The 20,169-nt window shown below is 40.8% G+C and overlaps 1 protein-coding gene across 1 annotated transcript in view; it reads left to right on the forward strand.

Moving 5' to 3' along the window:
• The window catches only part of sipa1l3 (signal-induced proliferation-associated 1 like 3), a 38,286-nt gene extending 18,182 nt beyond the window's left edge, over positions 1-20,104 (forward strand). Inside the window, 24 exon segments of the mRNA XM_055166951.1 lie at positions 3,910-4,067; positions 4,508-5,222; positions 5,358-6,327; positions 6,908-7,038; positions 8,624-8,812; positions 9,029-9,203; positions 9,280-9,383; positions 10,035-10,192; positions 10,271-10,429; positions 10,431-10,851; positions 10,979-11,077; positions 11,155-11,330; positions 13,561-13,809; positions 13,953-14,126; positions 14,525-14,637; positions 14,816-14,925; positions 15,013-15,407; positions 16,994-17,179; positions 17,257-17,419; positions 17,498-17,681; positions 17,751-17,900; positions 17,992-18,115; positions 18,266-18,347; positions 18,421-20,104. Of these exon segments, the coding sequence (XP_055022926.1) occupies positions 4,746-5,222; positions 5,358-6,327; positions 6,908-7,038; positions 8,624-8,812; positions 9,029-9,203; positions 9,280-9,383; positions 10,035-10,192; positions 10,271-10,429; positions 10,431-10,851; positions 10,979-11,077; positions 11,155-11,330; positions 13,561-13,809; positions 13,953-14,126; positions 14,525-14,637; positions 14,816-14,925; positions 15,013-15,407; positions 16,994-17,179; positions 17,257-17,419; positions 17,498-17,681; positions 17,751-17,900; positions 17,992-18,115; positions 18,266-18,347; positions 18,421-18,615 (5,184 nt within the window). The 5' untranslated portion in view covers positions 3,910-4,067; positions 4,508-4,745 and the 3' untranslated portion in view covers positions 18,616-20,104.
• Positions 20,105-20,169: the final 65 nt, after the last annotated feature.

Here is a 20,169-nt window from a genome sequence, read left to right on the forward strand (position 1 = left end):
TAACATTTTTTAATTAACAATTGAACAGCACACCATACATTCTAAAAGATTGTATCCTCAAATGATGACAGATCCCAACTTTATCTGTAATATTTATCCTATTTGCTTTGCCTCATTTGAATGTTTTATATGTTTAAATAATTGCAGTAACATGCACTGATAAATGTACTTGACCGTTTTGTACTTGTTAAAGCTGATCACTTCTGAGGGGAGTCTGAACAGAATGAACATTTGTATTTAACTTGGCCTTTAGTGTCAAACTGTATATTTTTGTTACCGATCATTACCATTGTTTAGACAGGGCTTTCCTTATAGCACTGGATCAATAAAGTCTTGGGCTAATCCTTCCTGTTCTATTTATAGTTGCCTGTAATGTGTTGAACAGAGCCATGGCCTGTCTCCAACTCTTTGGTGCTCCTCTCCTGCTGCAGCCGCTCACTTAAGACCTCATCATTTAGACTTGTTAGTCTGTCATTGTCCAGATAAAGTTACAGGAAGCTCTGGCTTGCGTAGATGCCAATGTCTTTCCTTACTGTGTCAATTTACTAACCCTTATGTATGCTATGGATGGGGCCAGGCTAAAGGGCAAAACTATTTGTAATAACAACAATGACAATAATTATAATGTTTTTTTTTCAGTTAGATATTTATTAATATTATGACAAATAGTTTTAAGTTATAATATGATCACAAAATATGAGTGCATTCCAATCCAGCACCATTTTTTCCCCTCAAGTCTGAAATCTGCTCCAAATGTGTTTGTAGACCTGTTTGTTAAAGTCCCCAAAGCAAATCAGATTTGATTAGTTGAATTATATTTTATTAAATGCACACCTCAATATGGCTAATAATTAATAAAGTTAACCTGTCTTTATGTGCCAACCAGACATTACTATCCAATTTTACTTCATACGTGTCCCCTCAGTTTGCATTTAATCTCATTTAACATTCACAAAAAAGTGTAAAACTTTGAAAGAATAATGAAACAGTACAATAATGATAAACCAGGATTAGTTTTAAAGTTAAAACCAATAAGATAAATACATTAGCATTGCTCCATTAGCTGGACCTTTCATTCAAGGACTTGATGATTAGTGAGGGACTAAATGAGCCACCTGTCACCGCAAAGACTTGGGCTCATCAAGACCAAATAAAAATACTCTTATGAGAAGGTGCCGACACAGGGAGGACTTTGCAGATATTTAATCTGATAATAAACTGTCATAACAAGTGAAAGTGTATGACACATCTTTTGTATACAGTCACCTGATTCCAGATAACCCCAGTTCATCTTTTGTTGGACGGCTATTAACTGTATAAGTTTCTCATATGATAGAAAGAAGGCAAAGACTAAATATAATTATAGAATTAACAGCTGTACAGGATATTCCAGTATAATGCCGTTTAAGAGGAGAGAGTCTGTGCACTGTGCTGCAGTGTGTTTGCACAATAAGAGGATGCTGCTGCGATGTGCCTTGTTTGGTATTATTTACAGCGCTGCTCTCAGGTGCTGGGTCCTGATTGACTGTGGCCCACCGCCTACATTCTGTGTCTTTTGTTGGCGCACTTTCCCGTTTCTATGGGAACCTGCAGCAGCATAGCCATCCACAGCTCAGGAGCATTTCTAAGAGCTTTGGTCTATTAACCATATGTGGTGGTGCAATTTTCTACATAATTTCATTTTGCTCAGTTTTCAAACGATGCATTATTCTGAGGATTTAAGATGGGAAGATTAAACGTCTTAAATTTGCTTACCATTTAAATGCAGTACTTGTGTTTATTTTAGTGTAATCGCAAACATTTGCATCCACACAAATGTGAGTTTTTGTTGAATCATTTCATTCAGAGGAGCTGCCATTTACAGTGAATGGGTGTGTATATGGAGAGATGGATCTGAAAGAAATCAAGTTTGGCAGTCTGTGTGAGTGAAGGGGGCAGCCCACCCCTGTGCAGGGGGTTCACTCCTCCAAAGAGCTCTTTATGATATTGTATCATAATTCAGGAGTCATATGCTACTAAAACTCTCACAGTGTCATGCTTAATATAACCCTTTTCTCGCAAATGTGTTTGAGGAGTCAGTCCTTAATCAATTTTACCTGTGCAATCATTGTTGTGTCTATTTACTTTACACACTGCTTCAGTGGATACCTTTTTGAGAAATCTGGCATTTTCTGTTTTAATTACTTCATACTTTTGCTTTGATACATATAGTTATTTTTTTCTCCCAGTAACTTGTGTTGGGATGGATCCTCTTCTAAATTCTGTTAACACAATACAGGCGCTCTGACTAGCTGTAGGGACACAGTTTACAGTAATCTCTTAAGCAGAGCCTGTACTGCTGCAAAAGTTGCAAAGTTTTCACTTGCAATCTAATTAAATTCCCAGCACAGCAGAATAAAACTCCTGCCTCAAATCTAGCTGATACAGCAGATGGTCACTTTAATGGAAAACGCTCAAATCCTCATTGATCCCCTCAGGTCAGAGACCTGGACACAGTGTGGTCAGTGGAAGAATACGCGGATGTCTAATCATCGTATTGATTAAAATTGTATTTGTTAGACTGTAATCAGCCTTGTCCTAAAGACAGCCCCCAGTTCACCTTTCAATATCTGTCAATAATCCACCAGAATGCACACACGCACACTCTGGTTCACATTCTCTCCTGGCATATTTTTGCTCGTGCGGATATTCTTGAGTTGCCCCTACGCCTCCTGTGGGCAGACCCCTGTTTCTCATGTAAGGCATAGAGTGTTAATGCAGGGTGTGTTTGCTCAGGCCACTGACTGCCCTAGGGCGTCTTTGCTCCAGCTCCACAACAATAGACACGTCTGTACCGCTGACCCAGTGTGCGTGAAGCCTATAACATCTGCTCTGCACACGCCCTTGTTTACTACTGCAGGTCTTTATGTCGTTGTCACAACTGATAATGAATGAATACTAAAGAGTTTTTAAAACTATGAGGAATCTTCCTTTTATGGTTCTGTGAATAACGTACAAGCAACCAGCAGCAGTAGAATAGTAATGGCAGCCTTCACAGTTCAGTGATGGAGCTGCTGATCAGTTCTAGAAAGTGTCTATGAAATATCTGCACTTCAGAATTTGCATTTTATGCACTTCTTCCACAGTGTGAAACAGAGAGTCTAGACCTTTGGCCTGTGCTAGACCATCTCAGGTGCAGCTAAACCTCAATCAAGGTATGACTTTATTTAACTAATCAATGAATATGTAGTGATTATTGCTGAGACTCCTTGCAGCATGCTGGTCCCGTTTCCTGTGCTGGTGTGACCCATAAGCTCCATTTTGACAAGTACAGTCATTCCTCGGGAAGTCTTATCCTCTCCTGACTCTGTCATTACCAGCTCTGTCCTGGTGTAATTAGGCAGTTTGCTGTGTGTTTGTGGTGATTGGGAAGGGCTGGCATTATGCTGTGTTGCAAGTCGTAGCGAGCGCGGGAAGAAAAGCTTGAATGAGGAAAACGAGAGGTGGTACACCCCCAGATAAGATTCCCTCTGAGTAATTAAAAGGCACGGCTCATAATTTTACCTTGTGATGTGTGTCTATACAGAATGCGTCACTTAAGTCACTGTGATTACTACTTGGCTACATTTAATAAAACGTTTTCCAATTCATTGCTGTCATCCTGTTATACCAACTTACATGTTCACATCCATTTGAAAGTACACTCAGATGGGGTGTGAAGTGTCTCTTCAAAAATGTTTTTTTTTTTTTTTTTGATGAATTAGAAAAAACTAAACAAAAAGTTTATTTTAGCTTTGCCTTCTTTCTGTCATGTATAGTTTGACAGGGGCTCAGGGCTGTACTACTAAGCAGCACTATGCAGTGACTTTGAAGCGCGCTCCATTGGCTCTCTCATCAGCACCTCAGACTCACAATGCATCCTTTCTGCAGCCTCCGCAGCTGGGTCCGGATCATCTGGGATTGGTCCTGAGAGTGGATCACAGGACAGTGTTCCGGATGAGGAAGGACTTTGTCAGAACTGAAGTCTTTGGTCTGGTTGTGCATGTGGGCCTACAAAACAAAGGCATGATACATCTACTTTAATACATGTACGTGGGTTTTTATTTACTGTATAGTTTTCTGATTTGAGTGGGTTAGTTGTGAAATCATGCTAATTTTTAAACCAGTGCAATTTGTCTTATGTATATAATTCTATGAATCTTGGATAAGTGCCCCCTGGTGGTCCCTGGGACTGTTACTGGTGGAAATGGATTATCACATTTTTATTCCTGATTTTGATTGCAAGTGTTCAGAGCTCTGTGTATTTTCACTGTGTGCTGCATTACAGTGTGTCATATTAGGCTCGTCAGCGCACAGGAGATTATCTTCAACTGAAGAAATCCCCTGTCACATCATTTCACCTCTCCTTATCTCCTCCATCACCACTCTTTCACTTCACTTGCTTTTATCATGATTTAACACATTTAGACTGTTGGAGGAAGGAAATGTGTTCAGAAAACTAATAGCCATTTCTCTCCTGTGCTTTCAGTTCTGTAGTCATATAGTTTGAATAAGAAGAAAAGGGCTGACTGTTCTACTGGTCTTTGATGGACCCCTGAAGTCCCTGTCACGTGAAGGCATGATTCTACAAGCCAAGGACTGTTGTTACATCCGCGGCGTGCATCTGGGGCCCCTGCTCGTCTTCTCTCCCAGAAGCCCATCTAATATGGGCTGCTGGCCCCCTTTGGACGCAGTGCTTGTCCTGCCCTGAGCTCTCCTGGCGTGCTATGAACAGCTACAGAGACAGAGGAGTCACGTGCACCTCCTCGGACCTTCTGGATGGAGGCGGAGGGGCGCACACTCCCTTTCGTCACACGCCCAATGGCCACTCTGCTCTTAACGCCACTGACCCCTCCCTCCAGCCACGCGTCTCTGTGCCGAAAATGGGAGTGCGTGCCCGTATTGCTGAATGGCCACCCCGACGTGCTCAGTCTAGGGAGTCACTGCTGGAAAATGGTCAAAGTGGAGTCGACCACCATGGAGACGACAGCTCCACTTCTGTTACGTCGTCAGTTCTTTCATCAGAGGTTGGACTTGTGCGGGGAGGAGTTGCCCGGTTACCAAGGCGACGCTCAAAAGACGTGGAGTTCAGAAGTGGAGGGTTTGCCATGGATAGGGGTTCCCCACTAAGCCTGCGTGTTTTTCCCCCTCTGAGACAGCGCTCCAACAGTGAGATCACACTCAGTGAACAAGATGAGAATGAGGTAAGTCAAGATTCAAAAACTTATTTTCATTGTTATAAGTAACAGCAAAATTACATTAGAGCATTAAACAGAGTGTGGCTATAGAGAATGTATTTGTGCAATTTATAAATCACCCTCTCCACTGGTTTGTTTCAGGTGGAAGGGCGAGGTAGCATGGGGGCCCTGTTCAGAGAATATGGCAGCACTTCTTCCATCGATATCCAAGGCATTCCTGAGCAGAGTTTCTTTGACATGCTCAACCAGTTTCACCAGGAGAGGCCTGACCAGCGCAGCTCTGCCCCCGTTCACCTCCGAGAGCTCCTGAGTGCCCCAGACTCTCCACCTAGTGCACCCCTACCCCCCTCCTCCTCACCTGTCCCGAGTGTGGATGACCGAGTGACAGGAAGGAAGGATGGGGCAGAAAGAGTTAGGAAGAAAAGTGGTGGAACAGAGTCATCACTTGGAACCTCGTCACTGTTTCGTAAACTTCGGAGCTCAAGCCGAGGAGAGCTTGACGGTGGAAGAGGAGAGACAGATGATGGACGAGTTGCTTTGGACTCCTCCTACAGGCCATGGGTTTGTCCAAAGAGTCTCGTTCACTTTGACGCCCAGAGCATTTTGTTTGACCTTCATGAGGTCGCAGCTCAACGTGGCTATGTGGCACAGAGAAGGAACACCGCAACAGGAGCCTCTGCTGCATCAGCATCCTTGTCTGTCCCTAAATCATCAGCCCCTGTTAACAATGAGCCCATTTATTCTAGCATTGAGGATCTTCCACTAAGTGTTGACCCTGGAACATATGGATCATCTTTGGGGCTGGATCCTGTGGATGGGCCCACTGGAGCACACAGCCCAAGCCAAATGCTATTGTCCTGTCCCCATTTTCTTAATGAGACAGGGGACTACTGGGAGCGTAACATCAGCTTTCTGAGCTCCTCTTCCGACCGAGGAGGAGAAGCCAGTGGAGAGGCCACGAGAGGCTGGCTTAGGAGGAGTAATGCCAGTGTCTCAGTGCTGGAAGTGCCTATTGAACAGCAAGTAACTAGACTTGAAACACTGAAACAGTACTGCATTGAACATGTAGACTTGGGGGCCCGGTACTACAGAGACTATTTCCATGGAAAAGGTAAGTTCACAGTTTACAGGCTATTTTCTCCTCATTCACTGCATAAAGCTAGCATGACGTTGCATGACATCAAAAGGTGAAAAACGGTGTAGTGTGCATTAGCTGCCCACACTCTTAAAAAATGTACATAAAACCATTTTGGTTTTGATTATTTCATGGTGAATGGTGCCAGAAGCAGTGGCAGTCTGAGAGTATGCATGAAAGAGGCCTGGAGCCACTGTGATAAAGGTTATCATTCCAAAAGTTTCTTTGCTTTGTCCGCAGACATTTGGCTGACATATTTTGTCTAAGGACATTAAAAGATGCTACAGAGTGCTTTGTAACTTCATAAGCATAGACTGGTTTGATCTTTAGTTAACTGTGGGGGAATACTTGTCTGTCCAGATTCCTCTTCCTAAGACAGCAGCAAGGACAACAGCAAGGAAATGCACAACATCAGTGCTTCTGACAACTTTGTCACCTTTTTCATTTAATATACCACTGTCACTGATCATTCATCATCCAGAAATCATAAAAAACTCAAGAATGTACAATTGAACATACACACTATATAATGACATGTATTTTTGCTTTTCCCCAGAGCATTCCAACTATTTTGGTACTGATGATAAGTTGGGCCCTGTGGCGGTGAGCATCCGCCGAGAGAAACTGGACGACACCAAAGATCTCAAAGACCAGTATCAGTACCGCTTAATCATCAGGACTAGTGAGGTATTTGTATACATTATAAAAATATGCATAAATATAATGATAATTTCTGCATTTGTGCACGTTAAGTATCATCTTACAATTTTTCTGGCCAAGAGCACTGAATATTCAAGGTGATTTAAAACAAAAATCTAATTTCTATCTGCTTTTTACATGATTTTAACTAAGGGTGGGTGATATAGTATATACAGTATAGTATACTGTATTATATACATTTTCTGGGACCCAGATAACGTTTTATTTTATTAAGATTAATGTACACCTAGTACCTTTACATGAAGAGGTAAATTAAGTCACCTGTATCTTCAAAATGCATTAGTAATAGTAATTGTTTAAATCCAGCCATCACTTACTCAGAGCCTTACAGATGGTGACCAATAGGAAGTGTGAGTGGGAAAATGTCTGTATTTGAGCAGGAACAGGAATTTTGTGAATTATGACACTACCAAAAAAGCATATTGCCACAGAAATCACTTTAGATTTAGTTTTTATTGCCATCTCACCCAGCTCTAATTATAAGCAAAGAGGCATCATCAATTTGGATTACCTTCGGTGCAATATATACTAAACATATAACGAAGCATATGGTTAAATAAAAGTTGTTTTTATTGTTGTGAAGCATATGATTGGAAAGAAAAACGTTGCTTTTATTGTTGTGTGATAGGCTATTCTGTGACTGGTGCCAGGTTATTTAAGGTAGATTACATAGCTGCCTAGCCTCATCAACTTAGCTTTAGTTCAACAATGGAGCCTCTCCACTGTCTAAGTACACAGAGCTCAGATAGCACACACAGGGCCTACTATTCCCACATTGAGCTAGGATTTTATTCCCTTCCATTTGAAGTTGTCTCTCAAATATCTACCATAAGTCATTTAATTGTGTGCAACAGTGCTGACACAGCAAGGTGGACGGCCTCAGTTCTGTTACGCAAGCACACCCAGCTGAGTGTGCTGTTCTTGACTGAAGTGTGCAGAAAAGCTTCTCTTGTATCACTCAGGTTTGGCTCCTTTGTGGCACACTCTTTTGGTAAATGGTCACATTTTTCTATAGCGCTTTTCCACCTTCAAGGCACTCAAAGCGCTTTACGCAGACACTGTGGGCAAGGTGGGTTAAGTGTCTTGCCCAAGGACACAACAGCAGCATTCGTCTGTGGGAGCTGGAATCACACCAGCCAACCTGTGGGTCAGTGGATCTGACCGCTCAACCTGTGATGTTTTTTTTTTTATGTCGAGAGGTGGATTCGAACCACCAACCTTCAGATCAGTGGGCGAATGCTCTATCAACTGAGCTTTTCTATGGCCTTTGCCATCAGCACCATGTCATTTTTACTGAAGCCAATGCCTGTGCCGTGTAGTGTGAGAACACAGACAATGAAATTTGTTTGACTATGTCAAGAGCTTTTTCACAATTTTGACAAGCACCCTGACTGTGGTATTTAGTGAACTGTCAGATCTAACAACAGCTGGACTACCATCATGTTTTCATTTGATCAGGATTCATGTGATCATGTATCTCATTATTATGATTATTTTTTATTGTTTTAAGTTTAAAGAAAAGCGAGTAATGTTGTTGTATACTCTTCTACAGTTGGTCACTTTACGAGGGTCTATTTTAGAAGATGCAGTCGCATCAACTTCACGACATGGCACTGTGAGGGGTCTGCCCCTGAAGGAGGTCCTGGAGCAGGTGGTCCCAGAGCTCAGTGTGTCCTGTTTAAGACTTTCCCTGGGCACACCCAAAGCCACGGAGCAGCTCCTTAAACTCGACGAACAAGGGGTGAGTTATTCACCCATATTTGACACACTGGGTTGCATTAGGTAGTGATGGTTTGTATAAAATAATAACAATAGTAATAACAATAATCACAACAACAATAACAACAACAACAGCAGCAGACCATTTTAAAAGTACAAGCACTATTGTATATGTATGTACTATACTATATATATGGTGTTGATAATATGTTGTACATTATGTTTCTAATATTTTTAGTTGAGTCAAAAACACAAGGTTGGTGTGCTGTTGTGCCGTGCTGGCCAGAGCACAGAAGAGGAGATGTACAACAATGAGGAGGCATCTCCTGCCTTTGCTGTATTCCTGGAGCTGCTGGGGGAGCAGGTGCTACTCAAAGGATTTACCAAATATGCTGCACAGCTTGACACAAAAAGTATGAGTAACTAGTACACAAACTATTTACAACCTGTGTGAAATTAGGTAATAATATATTTATGTCATCTTTCTAGCTGACTCCACCGGTACTCACTCCCTGTACACTTCCTATCAAGGCTATGAGATCATGTTTCACGTTTCTACAATGCTACCATACATGCCCAACAACCCACAGCAGGTATAAATCAGCTTTTCATGTTGTATTCAATTGTTCATATTAGACAACACATCCTGTCAGCATGACTTATGTTACAGTTACAGTTTGTATGTTTACGAAAACTGCATTTTAGTGAATGTCTCATTTGAGGCAAAACCTAGGCATATGTATCTGCATAACGTAGCAATAATTTATCAAATAACAGTACACGTTTTAAAGATGTTGTAACACCCACAAGTAGTAGTAACTATAGCCTCTAGGTGGCAGCATTGTTATGTGAATAGTTTGTTCGCCTGTCTTTTTCTAGTGTGCAAAATCCTAAATAACTTGAAAATCTAATATTTTAAGAACTCAAAATTTTACATCAGCTCTGATGTGGAAGAAAAAGTTTTCAACTATTTGCAGTAGGTTTGTGTCAGTCCACAGTGGAGCAGATTACATAACTGTTTTTTTCACACTTCCCGCTGCAGATGAAGAGCATTGGCAGGCCTCACATCATACAGCCTGAGCACAGGAGCCCACTCAGAGCTGTTGTTAAAATAACAGTCTCGTAGCGAATGTCTGGATCTTTTACTTGACAGACTTTTCAGTCACAAGATCTGTCATCGAGCTTTGAAGACACCCTTAATTATATAATGAGTCCTAATTATTTTGTGTTTTCTCTTATTTCAGCTCCTGAGAAAAAGACACATAGGCAATGACATAGTAACTATAATCTTCCAAGAACCCGGAGCTTTGCCATTCACCCCTCAGAACATACGCTCTCATTTCCAACATGTCTTTGTCATCGTCCGAGTGCATAATCCCTGCTCTGAAAACACCTGCTACAGGTAGTCCCTAATGACAGATAATGTGTATTAGCTATTATTTTGAACATTTCTCATTGAGGTCTACTTTTATTCTTTCAGTGTTGCTGTGACAAGAATGAAGGATGTGCCTCCTTTTGGGCCACCTGTTCCAAGTGGCATTATGTTTCGTGATCCAGAAACCTTTCGCAACTTCTTATTAGCCAAAGTTATCAATGCAGAGAATGCTGCCCATAAATCGGAGAAGTTTCACACTATGGCAACGAACACGCCAGGAATACCTTCGTGACCTAGCAGAAAACTATGTCAGCAGCACACCACTGGACTCGGTGGGAAAGCTGAATAACCTTATTTCTCTGGCATCTAAAAAACGTGAGCGCTCGAAAGCCCGAGAGGGTGCTGAGCTGGGGGCTGCTGGAGCAGTGGCTTGGAGGGTCCAGGCTCAGGACTTTAGTGGAGGGGGGGCAGAGCTGCCTTGTGCCTTGGGTGTATCCGCAGAATATGTGCTTCTAATCGACTGCTCCACTAAAGAAGTGGTTTTCAACTGTTTCTGTGCCGATGTAATTGGCTGGACACCAGAGAGACTTTCTCTGAAGATTTTCTATGGCAGAGGAGACCACATCTCTGTGCGAGTCCCAGAAGGATGCACGCAGGATATCAGGGAAATTGTGCAACGCTTAAAGGTTGGGTCCTATCATCAATTGTCAAATCAAAAAAATAAAATAATATAACCTGAATTTGCTTAGAATATATTAAAATAATTATGCATTTTTAAACCTAATCTAAATTCCTTTGCCTGTTTTTGAGTAGTCTCTTACTGTGGGATGTGAAACTGTTGACATGACATTGAGAAGAAATGGATTAGGCCAGCTGGGCTTCCATGTGCGTCTGGATGGGACAGTAGCTGAGGTATGGTCTATCATGATTATATCATTTGATTCAATTCATAAATTACAGTGTAAAGGAGCACTCTGTTTGGTACACAGGTGGAGGAATATGGCTTTGCCTGGCAGGCAGGACTGAGGCAAGGCAGTCGCTTAGTGGAGATTTGCAAAGTTGCAGCTGTGACACTATCCCATGAGCAGATGATTGACCTCCTCAGGACTTCGGTCACTGTCAAAGTGGTCATTATCCCACCTTATGAAGAAGGAAAGCCTCGCAGGTGAGTTAAGTTCTTTTGTTACTTTAATATAACAATAGTTTGATAATTGCAAAATGCTTTTGATTATCAAATGCAGACTACACCATGGGGTTACAGTAGAGAAGCTACTTGTAATTCTTATACAGAGGCTGTGCAAATGTTATATAACCTTTGGAAACTTATTAGTGAATGGCAAATGCAAATGAGTAATGACATTTTCTTCTGTGAAATTTCGAAACACATCTAAAATGTGAAAGAGCTGCTACAGTCTGATAACAAATGTAAGTCTACAACTCTAAACTGCTAAATATTTACTTTGTGCCCGACATCTAAGTAGTAACAGTAATAGAAAACCATTGCCTGGGATCCAAAATGCACACTTCCCCAGTATTTTACTAAGATGTGAGTCTGGTCACTTATGAATCTCTCAGTTGATTGACATCATGTGATTATTGGAAAAAAAAAAAAAAAAAATTATCACCAGAGACTGATCAAGGATTTCAGAAGAATCAGTTAGTGAAGCTAATTAATAAAGGTGAGATCTTAATTTGAGGTGAGGGAAGATTTCATTTTGGATTTCTAGGCAAAGAAAACCAGTCAGTAATTAACTAAACAACAGTGACACTGCAGACTACATGCACATTTCTCACTGAAACAGACTTTGGGATCAGGCTCAGTTGAACTGAACCTTTCTCTCCTTAAATAACATCAGTGTCAGTTGAAAAAAAAAAATCTCCTCTATGGACAAAAAAAAAACTAAAACATTTTGTTTATTTTGTGCTGCTCATAGTTCTGCCGCTCAGTGCCTCTCAGTCGAATTGCTGAGGAGCATTTTTCAAACAATGATGTCAGTTTAGCCTTATCATATTCAAGAATTTAATGAGGACATAATTCAGATGGAGGCGAAGCCTAATAACTACAACTGTTTTTGAAGGAATGATCCAAACAGAAAATTTTTAAATGTTATACCTTATCATTATTTGTTAGGGATTAGGTTTACAAACTTGCCAAATAAAACTCAAAGTCCATTCAACAGCCAACAATAATGTTTTGTGTTTAGTAATGCCGCCACATTTTGAAACATTTTGACAGAGACAATAATCAAAAATATTGGGAACTAACATGAATGCTGTTGTTCTCTACATTCTCTCCTTGACTTATTTGGCTTTGTGTGATAGGCAAGCACATTGCATCGGAATATTGCTTTACACAAAAATACACAGAAAAATTGTAAAAATGAGGAATAAGATGGAGAGGAAGGTTGGAGCATATAGTTAGGAAGAGGAGTGCTCTGTGAGGAGGATGTGTCTCAGCACCACAAGACTGAAAGATGTGGGTGGAAGAGTGAAAGAGTTGTTAGTGTGTTTCCTATGCATGCTGCTTCAGTTGTGGGCAATTGCAATGGATAATACTGCACCAGAGAATATGGGATTCATCTTGTCTGTCATTTTGTCCATTTTAAATACCGACTTCAGGCTGGACATCTCTGCTTGTGTTTTCCACTTGTCAGGTGCAAGTAGCAGAATCTATAGATTTTTATTTGCAAAATGGTATTGTAGTTAACTATGCATGTCTTGTGTACTATCAAGCTATTTTATTTAGCTTTTTTGCAAACAGCATTTTATTCAGAAATTATTTGTTGCTATGGTTGATGGAAAATTTCTACAATCTTTCTTATTAACATTGCATTTCCCGTTTTTGTCTGCCTGGGCAGCAACTGTTCCTGTCAGCCATCTGGTTTGTCTCTTTTGCCCACTTCAGTTTGTTTGCCTTGTGCCACAATGTGCAGCACAATTCTTTTATTCTCATATTACAGTCTGTATCCCCATCTTACATTTGATAAGATTATGAGCTGTATCTGCTGTTTGCACTTCATAATTGATGAGAATGAATATATGATATAATTACGTCATAGAATACAAAGGGGAAATACTGTTGTAAATGTTTCTTTTTTTTACTTTTTCCCCTTTGAGCTCCAACATGTTCAGTTGATCTGTGTCTACTATATTTGTTATTGAACATAATGAATATACTATAGATGAATAAGGTTTAGGAGAAGAACGTGTGGATATATCAGTTTGTGAGCTGTGAAATATAAAATAAAATGTACATTATGAGAGCATAATACATTTGATGCATTTAAGCATACAATGTATAAATGTCATAGATATTTGTCTGAAACTGAAGTTCAAAAGAATAATATCGTAAAAACATCATTCTTTAATTTATAATGAACTGCTTGTTTTGTCAGGGGCTGCACTGAAGAGTATGAGATAAAGACCATGGAACAAAAACCAGAACCTGAGCCCCTGGCAGCTGGGTACCGACCCTCCCCTCGGCCCATGTGGCGGTGGGACAGCCCACCCATTCCCACAGGTTTCCAAAGCACACCCAATCCACAGCGCTGGATGCCCATGGGCCCCCCACCTCCACCGTTACCACGACAACACAAGGCGATACCCATCCCATATAGGGAGCCTCAGCACACCAATCTTAAGAGGTAATTAAGTATACTGAGCTATAATTTATTTACTAACTGGAAATACACTGGCATTTTTATAGTCTTAATGTACCATACTCACCTTTCAAATATGTATAAATGTGGTAAATCTGGCAAATCTTGGTCTGGTTTTGCCTCTCAAGGCCAGTAAGCTATCCAGAAAACCACTACTGCCTGTCACCTGTTGGAGGCGACCGGATGCTACCCTACAGAAATCCTTCAGCCAGTTTTTCTTCGCCCTCTTCTGGCCTCTCCTCTCTGGCACACCCAGGAATCACACCTGGACCATTTGTACGCTACAAACCTTCTCCTGACAGGTGGGTGTGCATTACTACCGCTAGCCATTCACATTATAAACACCATTTACTTGAACTTTTACTTTACATATTCATTTTGTCTTTCTTTTTGCCTGTAACACATACAAGCATAATGTACATTTTAAGAAGTTGAATATTGCAGTATGGCATTTTGGAGGAAGATGTTGCCAGGGCAAAATTTAAATATTTTAAATCTTTCCTTGGTCTAAAGATTTTGATTTTGAAAGACTGTCAGCTCTGGAATAAGATCTGTTGTGTGGGTGGCTCTTCCTGACAATCTGGCAGCCAATATGATTTAGTTCCACCTGCAGAAAATGTTTTATTCATCAAGACATATTCTCATCATATTTGTACTTTATATAGTTTGTGTGACTTATGTGAGCATTTTTTCTTATCAGATTTGGAACAGTACCTCGTGCTCTGCCTTTTGAGCCCCATTTTAGTGTGGACATCAACTCTAGTGAATCTGGCTTCACTAGCCAGGACAGCACCATGGAGCGCTGCAAAACAGGTTCAGTTCATGGATTTTGCTCTGAGTGATTACATGTAGAGATAGTTGAGTGTAATTGTGTGTTTGTTGGTGGGGGACGCCAGAGTTAAAATGTGCCATAAGTATTTAATCCTCTTTGCCAACTGTGGAGGTTTGGTGTAATTTGCGTTAATCCTGTGTGTCTGTGTTTTGTGTATAGAGCCTCTTTGGCACGTCCCCTCCTCTTCGTCCCGTGGTCAGCCTGGTGCGGGGCAGAGAAGACTGAGGCAGGATGCTGCTGTGAAAGACTCTCCAAACAGACACTCTAAGGTCAGTATAGCCTTCTCTTCTTCTCGCCATATCCATGTTAAATAGATGTTTAAAGATGAGTTTGCTTAAATTGTGTCATCTTTGCAGGGAGAGATTCAATACTCCAGCCACTCCAGCAGTAACACACTGTCAAGTAACGCCTCCAGTAATCACAGTGATGAGCGCTGGTTTGATGGAGCTGGAGAGAGAGGAGGTGACCCGTCTGAGACTGACCCAGACTTAAACAAGGGTGGCTCCAATGACAGCGGCATCGACGCCTCCACACACTACAATAACAGTCTACACGGGAGCATGCCCAACAGCCATCCACATAAAGCTATGCACAGCTCAGCCACCTACAATGCCGCCCAAGAGCTTTCAGTGGGACGGGGCAGTGGCATGGGGGAGAGCAAGAGGAGGGAGTCATCACCCAAAGGCTATCGCACAAGGACCTTTCCACCTCCAGGCTCGAGCACTGAGAAAAGGGACATATATAAACCAAGGTAAACTCATAATTCAGAATTTATGACACTGTAATTACGGCTATATCCAGCCCAGAAAAAAGAAATCAAAAACACATCAGTCACATAATGTATAATCCTTATGTACTGACATCGGATACATTATAGATTAAAATCACTTAATCCTACTACTGATGATCCAAATAGATCCTCTGCTGCTGCACCTAAATACTTTACTCTACATTTACAAGTTTTGTCCCTTACGAGAATCATCTCACAATCCATAATAAACATGACTATGAATTACTTAAATTTTCGTATGCCCAAAGTCTTAGATTAATTCTGCCATACAACTGTTCAGGTAGATGGCTCCTCATCAGACACTCTCAGTATCCACCGGGTGTACCGCAGGGGTCAGTTTTGGGTCCCTTACTTTTCATTTTGTACATAAATAATATCAGTCAAAACATTCCAAATTGTTACTTTCATTTTTATGATGACGATACCGTAATGTACAGTGTGGAATCTACTCCACTTGATGCCCTTCAGCAGTTACAGATTGCTTTTGACATATTTCAAAGGAAACTCCAAGACTTAAAGCTTACCTTAAATGCTGACAAAACAAAATCAATGCTATTTTCAAATGTCAAAACACTCCTCTCAGATCTTCCTCGAATCTCTACTTCACAAGGTGCTCAAATTGAGAAAGTGGAAAGGTACAAGTATCTAAGTCTTTGGATTGACAGCTCACTTTCATTCGCATTTCACTTACAGCAATTAACTCAAAAACTGAGTGAAATTAGGCTTCTTTTTTAGGATTAGGCCCTGTCTTTCTTTTGAGGCTAGGAAGAGGCTTGTAGAAGCCTCATTTATGTCGGCGTTGGACTATGGTGATGTGGCTTATCTGAATGCTTCTGCTCAGAGTCTACGAGCTCTGGACATAGCTTACCATGGAGCCCTGAGGTTTATCACTGGTCTCAGAGCGCTCACACACCATTGTGTACTTTATGCACGTGTGGGCTGGACTTCCCTAGCCACACTGAGGCTCAAACACTTGTATCTGATGGTCTATAAATGTTTTCTTGGTCTGCTCCCGTCTTATCTGCAAAAGCATGTAGTTCAGAAACGTTCTGGGGCTTACAGCCTGCACTCACAGGAGGTGTTTTTGTTGTCAGTTCCCAGAGTGAAGTCTGAGTTTGGCAAGAAAGCTTTTCAGTTTTATGCTCCTTCGGCATGGAACTTTTTACAAAATTATTTGAAGTTAAAGGAGCTGGTCTCCTTAGAATCTTTTAAACAGATTTTAAAAAACAGAGATCTGGAATCCTCAGGGTGTAATTGTTTTAACTATCTTTGAATTTGTGTTAATTGTTCTGTTATACTGAATGTATTTTATGTATGTTTTTATATGTTTTGAAACTGTAGTTTTGTGGCCTTTTGGCCAGGACGCTCTTGAAAAAGGGATTCTTAATCTCAATGAGATTTTTTCCTGGTTAAATAAAGGTTAAATTAAAAAAATAAATAAATACATACATTTATTTGTAATAGGATCTCTGTATCAGCATCAAGCAGATGTTCTTGTCAATATGCTGTTGGTGAAGTTAATATGAAAAATTTGGTTTTCCACACAGGGCCTACACTCCTCAGGGCTACAAGACTCCAGCAGCAGAGAAAACTCGTCCTGTGCGAGCTGCTACCACAACACCGACTTCAGCTCAATACAGTTCCACCCCTTTGTCTACCTCTGCTCCAAAGTCTTCATATGGGAAAAGTAGGCCTGCAACCTGGCAGATGGAGGACTCCACTTCTGAAAAGAAGTAAACTGAGACCTATATTTTGTCTGTACTACATACTGATGTAAAAACACATAACATTGACTTTTCTCTGTCTCCAGACAAGTTGACACAAACTCGAAGAATGTATTTGGTCAGCCGCGACTGCGTGCGTCATTGAGGGATTTGCGATCTCCAAGACGAACATATAAGAGTACAATAGAAGATGACTTGAAGAAACTCATTATAATGGATAACCCTGGAGAAGCTCCAGAGAGAGAAACGGTGAGAATGACAATAATACACGATCCAACTGTCATTTCAAACATTAACATATGAAGTCACTGGTCTCCTGTCTTTCAGTCTCCCAGATGTACATTGCAGCGTACCTTCTCCGATGAGTCACTGTGCAGTGGACGCAGAGATGCCTCTTTTGCCAACTCCGAGAATCAGAACGCACCCACTGACATGCTCTTCACCTGTACCCTGCCCACACGCAGACAAGCCTCCTCCAACAGCCACTCCAGCCAACATCAGAACAAGAAGGGTATGTTTACAGTACAGAGATTGAGGTGCATAAAGTGGCTCTTATATTTCTACTAATATTTGTGTGCAGTCCCACTGTCAGCGTCAGAGCTATCACTCACTGAAGTGAGAGACAAGGTTCCCCCTCTGAGAAGGCTAGACCCTGGCCTGATGCCTTTGCCTGACACAGCCTGTGGGCTAGAGTGGTCCAGTTTGGTGAATGCTGCTAAAGCCTATGAAGGTAAGTGTATACCACATGTTCACTGTGCCTCACCAGTGAGAATCCCTCAAATTTAAATATTATAAAACTGAAGTCTCTCTGTTTGTGGCAGCACAAAGAGCCGTGTCTCTCTTTTCATTAAATGAACCTTTGGTTGGTCCGGATTTGAGACCGGCTAGCAGTCCGGTCCCATTTCAGACTCCTCAGACTCCACGGACAACTCCAACTTTCAGTGGGTAAGTCTACTTACTCTAGCAAAACAAGGTTACTTTAAGTCAACTGGACCAACTTTTAGAATGAACTGATCCAAATGCTATGAGTCCGACAGGGATGACGTTTACAGAAATATGACATCTCAGTTAATTAAATTAATTCTCTATCACCAGAGAGGAGACGCCAAATGATTTGTCTGGACGACTCTTCCACCTGGAAGTGATGTTGAAACAACTTAACAATGATCTGGAAAGAGTAAGTTTGTCTTAAACTGAAAGTTCTCAATAATAGTTTATCATAACAATTTTCCATTAACCTTGTGCTGCAGGAGAAGCAGGATAAAGTTGTCCTGCTAGCAGAGATGGCAAATCTGAGAGAAAACAACCAGCGTTTGCAAGAGGAAAGTCACACGGCCAGTGAGCAACTGCGGAAATTCAGCTTGCTTTTTACCAACCTCAATAAGGTGGAAAGTGAGCATGAAGGGCACACTGTAGGACATGAAACGGACTCACAAAGGGAGTGAACTGCTGCACAGGAAAAAGTGTATGTATGGGACATGGCAAAATGTTTCTGTCCCACTTTTTCCCCATGGTTTCTTGCACACTTGGTGGCAAAGTTGTCACAACCTCAGATTTGACTGGACTGCCTTAAAGCCCCTCATATAGACCATGTCCCAGTTGTCTGAGCCGCATTATTTTATAAAAAGAGACTCAACTCTTGTGATATAAAGCTATGCCACAAGGACAAGGACACCAATAAGATTATGACTATAGACATTACTTTTCCTGGAGAGGCCTAATACTGTTGGAGCAAATCAGCCAAAAAAAGAGACTACAAACCACATATCCCATAATGCACTAGAGGGTTTCAATGCTCTACAACGGCATACTGCAGATAAAATGTGACTGGTACGACTGGAATGACTGGAAACAACCAATACTGTCAAAATGGTCCCTTATTGTTTATGTGAGACTGAGAGTACTTTAAAATACTCAGAAGCATTACTGCACAAGTGATTGTGCACCTTTCTTTTGTGTAACTGTGTGAGACATGGAAGAGTTAATATGAGAATAAATGAAAACTTATTGTAAATTTCTTATTAGCCCATGGCATTCTGTTTTTGTTTACATGGATGAGAGCGGTCCAATGATGTGAAATCAAGCCATGGTACGGAGTAAGAAAATGCTGTATTTTCATACACATCAATTGAAACTGGTATAACATTTTTACACGAAACCCATCAACACTGAAGCTTTTATCATACCAATTTGTACGCCTAAACAGAACTATTTATACTCCTAGCTTGCCTAATTATAATGTGTATAAAATCTATTTTTAATACTTGTTTTTTCCATTTGCTGGTGGTGACTGGATATTTTTGCAGTTGGTGCAAAAATCTATTTCACAGCTGTACTTCCGTAAATATCACTAAATAATTGTACTGAATTTTGCCTTGTCCTGTACTTGTGGAGCACCACAACTCCCTGGTCTGACTGGAACTGTTTTATTCAAACTTCCCCAACTCTCAGGTTCCTTGAGATAAGCTGTCAATACATAATACAAATGTGACTGTGTTTTGGTTGAATAGGGAACAAGTGCTTTAAGAAAAAGCTGGACATACAGCTCCACATCTCCGAAACAGTAGTTCAGTCTTATCCCCACACCTCAGTTGTGACTTAAGTCTTACTTTTTCATGTAATTTGTTTAAAGGGGCTCAAATACATTGTTGTAATTTTAAGATATTTATAGCATACACAATGACTCATTAAACCAATCATTGCATTGTGGTTAATGGTATTGTACAAGTAGGATGTTAATAGCTAGTAAATATTGATAATTTATTTTAACCTGTTGGCCAATGTTGCAAATTTGTGAAGAGGGTACTGTCTTGCTGAGCTCTATAAATGTTGACTGCATTTTCAGATGCAATGACAATTTATTTGGGTTGTAATAAGTGTACATTTAAACTGTAAATCTGCTTTTTATTTTATAAAATTAACTTTTGAACACTGCTTTTTGTATTCTTTCACCGGTTTCCCCCCCCCCACATTGTTTGACAAGATTTATATTCATTAAT

Source organism: Boleophthalmus pectinirostris, unplaced genomic scaffold, assembly GCF_026225935.1.
Source record: "Boleophthalmus pectinirostris isolate CB_2022bp ecotype Guang Dong unplaced genomic scaffold, ASM2622593v1 HiC_scaffold_9, whole genome shotgun sequence".
Lineage (NCBI taxonomy): Eukaryota > Metazoa > Chordata > Actinopteri > Gobiiformes > Gobiidae > Boleophthalmus > Boleophthalmus pectinirostris.